Source organism: Scyliorhinus torazame, chromosome 24 (assembly GCF_047496885.1).
Source record: "Scyliorhinus torazame isolate Kashiwa2021f chromosome 24, sScyTor2.1, whole genome shotgun sequence".
NCBI classification, from domain to species: domain Eukaryota; kingdom Metazoa; phylum Chordata; class Chondrichthyes; order Carcharhiniformes; family Scyliorhinidae; genus Scyliorhinus; species Scyliorhinus torazame.
In genome coordinates this window covers 4,529,033-4,540,084 of record NC_092730.1, presented here as the reverse complement: position 1 = coordinate 4,540,084, position 11,052 = coordinate 4,529,033, and the positions used below count along the sequence as shown (strand labels likewise).

The 11,052-nt window shown below is 49.0% G+C and overlaps 2 protein-coding genes across 2 annotated transcripts in view; both read left to right on the top strand.

Moving 5' to 3' along the window:
* Nucleotides 1-1,912, top strand: part of LOC140400183 (REST corepressor 2-like) — a 1,146,610-nt gene extending 1,144,698 nt beyond the window's left edge. The window contains exon 3 of the mRNA XM_072489651.1: nt 1,830-1,912. Coding sequence (XP_072345752.1) covers nt 1,830-1,912 — 83 coding nt within the window. The remainder of the gene's footprint in view (nt 1-1,829) is intronic.
* A 1,752-nt stretch (nt 1,913-3,664) lies between these two features.
* Nucleotides 3,665-11,052, top strand: part of LOC140399836 (REST corepressor 3-like) — a 117,328-nt gene continuing 109,940 nt past the window's right edge. The window contains 1 exon segment of the mRNA XM_072489289.1: nt 3,665-3,711. Coding sequence (XP_072345390.1) covers nt 3,676-3,711 — 36 coding nt within the window. The 5' untranslated portion in view covers nt 3,665-3,675.

Here is an 11,052-nt window from a genome sequence, read left to right as displayed (position 1 = left end):
CTCCAAACTCTCGCAGCCTCGCCCTCCACCCTCCAAACTCTCGCACCCTCGCCCCTCCAAACTCTCGCAGCCTCGCCCCTCACCCCTCCAAACTCTCGCCCCTCGCCCCTCCACCCCTCCAAACTCTCGCAGCCCTTGCCCCCTCGCCCCTCCAAACTCTCGCAGCCTCGCCCCTCGCCCCTCCAAACTCTCGCAGCCTCGCCCTCACCCCTCCAAACTCTCGCACCCTCGCCCCTCCACCCCTCCAAACTCTCGCAGCCTCGCCCCTCCACCCCTCAAACTCTCGCAGCCTCGCCCCTCGTCCTCCACCCCTCCAAACTCTCGCAGTCTCACATCTCGCCCCCTCCACCCCTCAATCTTTCCTCCTTTCGTTTATTGTTCACTATTCCATTAATTCTGTGCCGTGCGCTTTTTCTCTCTTTCAGACAGTATGATCGGGTTGATCCGATTACCAAGCTGTTGTTCCAGAGTGCCACCCAGTAGGATTTCCCATTTATAAGGTGACATAAGGTAGCACAGTAGCTAGCACTGCTGCTTCACAGCTTCAGGGTCCCGGGTTCGATTACCAGCTCGGGTCACTGTCTGTGCGGAGTCTGCACGTTCTCCCCGTGTCTGCGTGGGTTTCCTCCGGGTGCTCGGTTTCCTCCCACAAGCCCCGAAATGACCTGCTGTTGGGTGAATTGGACATTCTGAATTCTCCTTCTGTGTACCCGAACAGGCGCCGGAATGTGGCGACTAGGGGCTTTTCACAGAACTTCATCGCAGTGTTAATGTCAGCCTGCTTGTGACAATGATAAAGATTAAAGATTAATGCGTTGGTCTTGAGGTGTGTGTGTGAGGCTTGTTGTATTAGAACATAGAACGGTACAGCACAGTCAGGCCTTCGGCCACTTATCCTAATCTAAGGTCAGCCTAACCTCCACCCCTTCAATTTACTGCTGTCCATGTGCCTGTCCCAGAGTCGCTTAAATGTCCCGAATGACTCTGACTCCACCACCTCTGCTGGCAGTGCATTCCACACACCCACCCCTCTCTGTGTAAAGAACCTCTGACATCTCCCCTATACCTTCCGCCAATCACCTTCAAATTATGTCCGCTTGTGACAGCCATTTCCACCCTGGGGAAAAGTCTCTGGCTATCCACTCTATCCATGCCTCTCTTGTACACCTCTATCAAGTCACCTCTCTTCCTTCTTGAGTCCGAAGCGGGCGCTGCAATGTGGAGCTGACCATAGGCAGTGAACTGTGATGGGCATGTTCCGGAGGCGCTGTGCGCAGTCCTGAGGGCCAGTAGATTTATCCGGTTGTTGTTGGTCTCTGGAAGAGCTCCCCAGCACCGCGTGGTTATCACAGCTGCGAGTGTGGCAGAGATTCTGACCTCCCACGTTTGTATCTGGCAGGTAGGATAAATAGCTAACACGGCCAATTTTTAAAAAATGTATTAATCAGCTAATTTGAAAAGAGGTCTTTACCTGAACAACGCAGGGGTGTGGAGGATGTCACACTTACACAAAGCTTTGTTCGATTGTATCTGATAGTGAGGCACCTTGCCTTGCCTGGAATCCCTGAAAAAGGTATTTTGAAACTGTCCCCACACAAAAGGGAATTCTCTCAAAACTCTCATTAGTCTGAGCTCGCAGAAAGGATAAAGAAAGTGAGGCAGGAAAGCTGGAGAATGCCAAATCCTCGAGGTGGGAGTAACAACGTGGGTGAGCGGCTGATAGCTGGCCCTGCTCTCCCTGCGAGGCAGGCCGTGTGGAAATCAGAGACCCCCTGTTATCAGGAATGTTCAGATTCACAACCAGACTGTTTGTTTGTGTTTTGTTTTAGACAGTTCTGCCCGTTTCAGTGAGAAGGATACAAAGGGCATGTTGGTATGGTCCCCAACCACAGCATTTCGATGCAAAACGTAAGTGTTGCTGGTGAAAGTCTCCGTTCGAATGTTGACAATGCAACTTCTCTGAGCTGAAAGAGGCGGGGAGATTCCTGGGGATTATTGACTCGACGGTTACTTTATCTCTCGAAAAGCGAGGCTGGCGGAAGAAACTACTTTTATTGATGGTGTGAGGGGAGAAGGCAGATAAGAAGATAGGAAATTGAAGATAGACCAATCACAGCAAGAACAGACCAAGAAGGCCGATCTGGGACCGAGAGGCCGATCAGGGAGAGGGGGGAGAGGCCGACCGGGGTGAGGGGGGGGAGGGTCGATTGCGAAGAGGGGCCGATCGGAGAGGGGGAGGGGCTGATCGGGGAGAGGGGGACGGGCCGATTGGGGGAGGGGAGGGGCCGATCGGGGTGAGGGGAGAGGGGAGAGGCCGATAGGGGAGGGGCCGATCTGAGAGACGGGGAGGGGGGAGAGGCCGATCGGGGTGAGGGGGGGAGGGCCGATCGCGAAGAGCGGCCGATCGGAGAGGGGGAGGGGCCGATCGGAGAGAGGGGGGCGGGCCCGATCGGAGAGAGGGGGACTGGCCGATCAGGGGGAGGGGCCGATCGGGGTGAGGGGGAGGGCCAGTTGAGGAGGGGCCGATTGGGGTGAGGGGGGAGGGGCCGATCGGGGGGAGCGCCGATCGGGATGAGGGGGCGGGTCGATCGCGAAGAGGGGCTGATGGGAGAGAGGGGGCGGGGCCGACCGGGGAGAGGGGGTGGGGCCGACCGGGGAGAGGGGAGGGGCCGATTGGAGAGAAGGGGAGGGGCCGATTGGGGAGAGGGGGGCCGATCGGGTGTGAGGGGAGGGGACGATCGGGTGAGGGTGAGGAGCCGGTTGAAAGGAGAGGAGCTGATCGGGGAGGGGGAGGGGCTGATCGGGGAGAGGGGGAGGGGCTGATCTGTAAGGGGGAGGGGCCGATCAGAGAGAGGGGAGGGGCCGATCGGAGAGGGGAGGGGCCGATCGGAGAGGGGAGGGTCGATTGATGAGAGGGGGAGGGGCCGATCGATGAGAGGGGGAGGGGCCGATCGGAGAGGGTAGGGGCCGATCGGAGAGGGGGAGAGGCCGATCGGAGAGGGGGAGGGGCCGATCGGAAGAGGGGAGGGGCCGATCGGGGAGAGGGGGAGGGGCCGGTTGGGAGGGGCCGGTGAGGGGGAAGGGGTGGATTGGGGAGAGGGGCCGATCGGGGAGCGGGGGAGGGGCCGATCGGGGAGCGGGGAGGGGCCGATCAGGGAGAGGGGATGGGGACGATTGGGGAGAGGGGAGGGGGAAGGGGTGGATCCGGGAGAGGGGTAGGGGTGGATCGGGGAGAGGGGAAGGGGCCGATCGGGGAGAGGGAAGGGGCCGATCGGGGAAGGGGCGGGCTGAGCGGGATCGGGGAGAAGGGGTGTGGCTGGTGGGAGGGCGATTGGGGAGAGGGGGAGGAGTGATTGAGGAGAGGGGGAGGGTCGATCGGGGAGGGGGGGGATGAAATGGGACCAGTTGGCAGGAGAGGCAGTATATGGACAAATGACAGAGGAGACAGGACACAGAAGCAGAGACGAGTGGGTGGGTCGTCTCGGTGTGCCAGGATCCTGACTCTTATTCGCCATATCCCTGGACGGTACTCACAAGTTGCCCTCCCTCTCCAAGCACTGAATAATTTTGGTGGAGTGTTTCCTCTCTCGATGGTATTGGCTTGTTATTCTGGAACATTCACGTTTGATGCATTTTCCAACCCTGCATTCTCTTTCAGTTGATGAATATATCGCTATGGCCAAGGAGAAGCATGGGTACAACATCGAACAGGTACGTGGACGTATTGATGGTGTCTAGGAGGGAAATACAGGCTGAAACATTCTCGAGGTGGTTTGTATAGAATAACAGACACCCGGGAGTGAGTTACAGACTGGAATCTAATCAAGGGGTTTGGGGTGGTTTATATATAGAATAACAGATACCCGGGAGTGAGTTACAGACTGAATCTAATCGAGGGGTTAGGGTGGTTTATATATAGAATAACAGATACCCGGGAGTGTGTCCACAGACTGGAATCGAATCGAGGGGTCAGGGTGGTTTATATATAGAATAACAGATACCCGGGAGTGAGTTACAGACTGGAATCTAATCGAGGGGTTCGGGGTGGTTTATATATAGAATAACAGATACCCGGGAGTGAGTTACAGACTGGAATCTAATCGAGGGGTTCGGGGTGGTTTATATATAGAATAACAGATAACCGGGAGTGAGTTACAGACTGGAATCTAATCAAGGGGTTTTGGGGTGGTTTATATACAGAATAAAAGATACCCGGGAGTGAGTTACAGACTGGAATCTAATCGAGGGGTTTGGGGTGTTTATATATAGAATAACAGATACCCGCGAGTGAGTTACAGACTGGAATCTAATCGAGGGGTTTGGGGTGGTTTATATATAGAATAACAGATACCCGCGAGTCAGTTACAGACTGGAATCTAATCGAGGGTTCGGGGTGGTTTATATACAGAATAACAGATACCCGGGAGTTAGTTACAGACTGGAATCTAATCGAGGGTTCAGGGTGGTTTATATATAGAATAACAGATACCCGGGAGTGAGTTACAGACTGGAATCTAATCGAGGGGTTCGGGGGGGTTTATATAAAATAGCATATACCCGGGGAGGTGAGTTACAGACTGGAATCTAATCGAGGGGTTTGGGGTGGTTTATATATAGAATAACAGATACCTGGGAGTGGAGTTACAGACTGGAATCTAATCGAGGGGTTCGGGTGGTTTATATATAGAATAACAGATACCCGGAGTGAGTTACACACTGGAATCTAATCGAGGTCGGGGTGGTTTATATATAGAATAACAGATACCCGGGAGTGAGTTATAGACTGGAATCTAATCGAGGGGTTCGGGGTGGTTTATATATAGAATAACAGATACCCGGGAGTGAGTTACAGACTGGAATCTAATCGAGGGGTTCGGGGTGGTTTATATACAGAATAACAGATACCCGGGAGTGAGTTACAGACTGGAATCTAATCGAGGGGTTCGGGGTGGTTTATATAAAATAACAGATACCCGGGAGTGAGTTACAGACTGGAATCTAATCGAGGGGTTTGGGGTGGTTTATATATAGAATAACAGATACCCGGGAGTGAGTTACAGACTGGAATCTAATCGAGGGGTTCAGGGTGGTTTAGATATAGAATAACAGATACCCGGGAGTGAGTTACAGACTGGAATCTAATCGAGGTCGGGGTGGTTTATATATAGAATAACAGATACCCGGGAGTGAGTTACAGACTGGAATCTAATCGAGGGGTTCGGGGTGGTTTATATATAGAATAACAGATACCCGGGAGTGAGTTACAGACTGGAATCTAATCGAGGGGTTCGGGGTGGTTTATGTATAGAATAACAGATACCCGCGAGTGAGTTACAGACTGGAATCTAATCGAGGGGTTTGGGGTGGTTTATATATAGAATAACAGATACCCGCGAGTGAGTTACAGACTGGAATCTAATCGAGGGGTTCGGGGTGGTTTATATACAGAATAACAGATACCCGGGAGTTAGTTACAGACTGGAATCTAATCGAGGGGTTCAGGGTGGTTTATATATAGAATAACAGATACCCGGGAGTGAGTTACAGACTGGAATCTAATCGAGGGGTTCGGGGTGGTTTATATAAAATAACAGATACCCGGGAGTGAGTTACAGACTGGAATCTAATCGAGGGGTTTGGGGTGGTTTATATATAGAATAACAGATACCTGGGAGTGAGTTACAGACTGGAATCTAATCGAGGGGTTCGGGGTGGTTTATATATAGAATAACAGATACCCGGGAGTGAGTTACACACTGGAATCTAATCGAGGTCGGGGTGGTTTATATATAGAATAACAGATACCCGGGAGTGAGTTACAGACTGGAATCTAATCGAGGGGTTCGGGGTGGTTTATATATAGAATAACAGATACCCGGGAGTGAGTTACAGACTGGAATCTAATCGAGGGGTTCGGGGTGGTTTATATACAGAATAACAGATACCCGGAGTGAGTTACAGACTGGAATCTAATCGAGGGGTTCGGGGTGGTTTATATAAAATAACAGATACCCGGGAGTGAGTTACAGACTGGAATCTAATCGAGGGGTTTGGGGTGGTTTATATATAGAATAACATATACCCGGGAGTGAGTTACAGACTGGAATCTAATCGAGGGGTTCAGGGTGGTTTATATATAGAATAACAGATACCCGGGAGTGAGTTACAGACTGGAATCTAATCGAGGTCGGGGTGGTTTATATATAGAATAACAGATACCCGGGAGTGAGTTACAGACTGGAATCTAATCGAGGGGTTCGGGGTGGTTTATATATAGAATAACAGATACCCGGGAGTGAGTTACAGACTGGAATCTAATCGAGGGGTTCGGGGTGGTTTATATATAGAATAACAGATACCCGGGAGTGAGTTACAGACTGGAATCTAATCGAGGGGTTCGGGGTGGTTAATATATAGAATAACAGATACCCGGGAGTGAGTTACAGACTGGAATCTAATCGAGGGGTTCGGGGTGGTTTATATATAGAATAACAGATACCCGGGAGTGAGTTGCAGACTGGAATCTAATCGAGGTGTTCGGGGTGGTTTATATATAGAATAACAGATACCCGGGAGTGAGTTACAGGCTGGAATCTAATCGTGGGGTTCAGGGTGGTTTATATATAGAATAACAGATACCCGGGAGTGAGTTACAGACTGGAATCTAATCGAGGGGTTCGGGGTGGTTTATATACAGAATAACAGATACCCCGGAGTGAGTTACAGACTGGAATCTAATCGAGGGGTTCGGGGTGGTTTATACATAGAATAACAGATACCCGGGAGTGAGTTACAGACTGGAATCTAATCGAGGGGTTCGGGGTGGTTTATACATAGAATAACAGATACCCGGGAGTGAGTTACAGACTGGAATCTAATCGAGGGGTTCGGGGTGGTTTATATATAGAATAACAGATACCCGGGAGTGAGTTACAGACTGGAATCTAATCGAGGGGTTCAGGGGTTTAGATATAGAATAACAGATACCCGGGAGTGAGTTACAGACTGGAATCTAATCGAGGGGTTCGGGGTGGTTTATATATAGAATAACAGATACCCGGGAGTGAGTTACAGACTGGAATCTAATCGAGGGGTTCGGGGTGGTTTATATATAGAATAACAGATACCCGGGAGTGAGTTACAGACTGGAATCTAATCGAGAGGTTCAGGGTGGTTTATATATAGAATACCAGATACCCGGGAGTGAGTTACAGACTGGAATCTAATCGAGGGGTTCGGGGTGGTTTATCTATAGAATGACAGATACCCGGGAGTGAGTTACAGACTGGAGTCTAATCGAGGGGTTCGGGGTGGTTTATATATAGAATAACAGATACCCGGGAGTGAGTTACAGACTGGAATCTAATCGAGGGGTTCGGGGTGGTTTATATATAGAATAACAGACACCCGGGAGTGAGTTACAGACTGGAATCTAATCGAGGGGTTCGGGGTGGTTTATATATAGAATAACAGATACCCGGGAGTGAGTTACAGACTGGAATCTAATCGAGAGGTTCAGGGTGGTTTATATATAGAATACCAGATACCCGGGAGTGAGTTACAGACTGGAATCTAATCGAGGGGTTCGGGGTGGTTTATATATAGAATGACAGATACCCGGGAGTGAGTTACAGACTGGAGTCTAATCGAGGGGTTCGGGGTGGTTTATATATAGAATAACAGATACCCGGGAGTGAGTTACAGACTGGAATCTAATCTAGGGGTTCAGGGTGGTTTATATATAGAATAACAGATACCCGGGAGTGAGTTACAGACTGGAATCTAATCGCGAGGTTCAGGGTGGTTTATATATAGAATACCAGATACCCGGGAGTGAGTTACAGACTGGAATCTAATCGAGGGGTTCGGGGTGGTTTATATATAGAATGACAGATACCCAGGAGTTAGTTACAGACTGGAGTCTAATCGAGGGGTTCGGGGTGGTTTATATATAGAATAACAGATACCCGGGAGTGTGTTACAGACTGGAATCTAATCGAGGGGTTCGGGGTGGTTTATATATAGAATACCAGATACCCGGGAGTGAGTTACAGACTGGAATCTAATCGAGGGGTTCGGGGTGGTTTATATATAGAATAACAGATACCCGGGAGTGAGTTACAGACTGGAATCTAATCGAGGGGTTCAGGGTGGTTTATATATAGAATAACAGATACCCGGGAGTAAGTTACAGACTGGAATCTAATCGAGGGGTTCGGGGTGGTTTATATATAGAATAACAGATACCCGGGAGTGAGTTACAGACTGGAATCTAATCGAGGGGTTCAGGGTGGTTTATATATAGAATAACAGATACCCGGGAGTGTGTTACAGACTGGAGTCTAATCGAGGGGTTCGGGGTGGTTTATATATAGAATACCAGATACCCGGGAGTGAGTTACAGACTGGAATCTAATCGAGGGGTTCGGGGTGGTTTATATATAGAATAACAGATACCCGGGAGTGAGTTACAGACTGGAATCTAATCGAGGGGTTCAGGGTGGTTTATATATAGAATAACAGATACCCGGGAGTGAGTTACAGACTGGAATCTAATCGAGGGGTTCGGGGTGGTTTATATATAGAACAGATATCCGGGAGTGAGTTACAGACTGGAATCTAATCGAGGGGTTCAGGGTGGTTTATATATAGAATAACAGATACCCGGGAGTGAGTTACAGACTGGAATCTAATCGAGGGGTTCGGGATGGTTTATATATAGAGTAACAGATACCCGGGAGTGAGTTACAGACTGGAATCTAATCGAGGGGTACGGGGTGGTTTATATATAGAATACCAGATAGCCGGGAGTGAGTTACAGACTGGAATCTAATCGAGGGGTTCGGGGTGGTTTATATATAGAATAACAGATACCCGGGAGTGAGTTACAGACTGGAATCTAATCGAGGGGTTCAGGGTGGTTTATATATAGAATAACAGATACCCGGGAGTGAGTTACAGACTGGAATCTAATCGAGGGGTTCGGGGTGGTTTATATATAGAATAACAGATACCCGGGAGTGAGTTACAGACTGGAATCTAATCGAGGGGTTCGGGGTGGTTTATACATAGAATAACAGATACCCAGGAGTGAGTTACAGACTGGAATCTAATCGAGGGGTTCGGGGTGGTTTATATATAGAATAACAGATACCCGGGAGTGAGTTACAGGCTGGAATCTAATCGAGGGGTTCAGGGGTTTAGATATAGAATAACAGATACCCGGGAGTGAGTTACAGACTGGAATCTAATCGAGGGGTTCGGGGTGGTTTATATGTAGAATAACAGATACCCGGGAGTGAGTTACAGACTGGAATCTAATCGAGGGGTTCGGGGTGGTTTATATATAGAATAACAGATACCCGGGAGTGAGTTACAGACTGGAATCTAATCGCGAGGTTCAGGGTGGTTTATATATAGAATACCAGATACCCGGGAGTGAGTTACAGACTGGAATCTAATCGAGGGGTTCAGGGTGGTTTATATATAGAATAACAGATACCCGGGAGTAAGTTACAGACTGGAATCTAATCGAGGGGTTCGGGGTGGTTTATATATAGAATAACAGATACCCGGGAGTGAGTTACAGACTGGAATCTAATCGAGGGGTTCAGGGTGGTTTATATATAGAATAACAGATACCCGGGAGTGAGTTACAGACTGGAGTCTAATCGAGGGGTTCGGGGTGGTTTATATATAGAATACCAGATACCCGGGAGTGAGTTACAGACTGGAATCTAATCGAGGGGTTCGGGGTGGTTTATATATAGAATAACAGATACCCGGGAGTGAGTTACAGACTGGAATCTAATCGAGGGGTTCAGGGTGGTTTATATATAGAATAACAGATACCCGGGAGTGAGTTACAGACTGGAATCTAATCGAGGGGTTCGGGGTGGTTTATATGTAGAATAACAGATACCCGGGAGTGAGTTACAGACTGGAATCTAATCGAGGGGTTCGGGATGGTTTATATATAGAGTAACAGATACCCGGGAGTGAGTTACAGACTGGAATCTAATCGAGGGGTACGGGGTGGTTTATATATAGAATACCAGATAGCCGGGAGTGAGTTACAGACTGGAATCTAATCGAGGGGTTCGGGGTGGTTTATATATAGAATAACAGATACCCGGGAGTGAGTTACAGACTGGAATCTAATCGAGGGGTTCAGGGTGGTTTATATATAGAATAACAGATACCCGGGAGTGAGTTACAGACTGGAATCTAATCGAGGGGTTCGGGGTGGTTTATATATAGAATAACAGATACCCGGGAGTGAGTTACAGACTGGAATCTAATCGAGGGGTTCGGGGTGGTTTATACATAGAATAACAGATACCCAGGAGTGAGTTTACAGACTGGAATCTAATCGAGGGGTTCGGGGTGGTTTATATATAGAATAACAGATACCCGGGAGTGAGTTACAGGCTGGAATCTAATCGAGGGGTTCAGGGGTTTAGATATAGAATAACAGATACCCGGGAGTGAGTTACAGACTGGAATCTAATCGAGGGGTTCGGGGTGGTTTATATGTAGAATAACATATACCCGGGAGTGAGTTACAGACTGGAATCTAATCGAGGGGTTCAGGGTGGTTTATATATAGAATAACAGATACCCGGGAGTGAGTTACAGACTGGAATCTAATCGAGGTCGGGGTGGTTTATATATAGAATAACAGATACCCGGGAGTGAGTTACAGACTGGAATCTAATCGAGGGGTTCGGGGTGGTTTATATATAGAATAACAGATACCCGGGAGTGAGTTACAGACTGGAATCTAATCGAGGGGTTCGGGGTGGTTTATATATAGAATAACAGATACCCGGGAGTGAGTTACAGACTGGAATCTAATCGAGGGGTTCGGGGTGGTTTATATATAGAATAACAGATACCCGGGAGTGAGTTACAGACTGGAATCTAATCGAGGGGTTCGGGGTGGTTTATATATAGAATAACAGATACCCGGGAGTGAGTTGCAGACTGGAATCTAATCGAGGGGTTCGGGGTGGTTTATGTATAGAATAACAGATACCCGGGAGTGAGTTA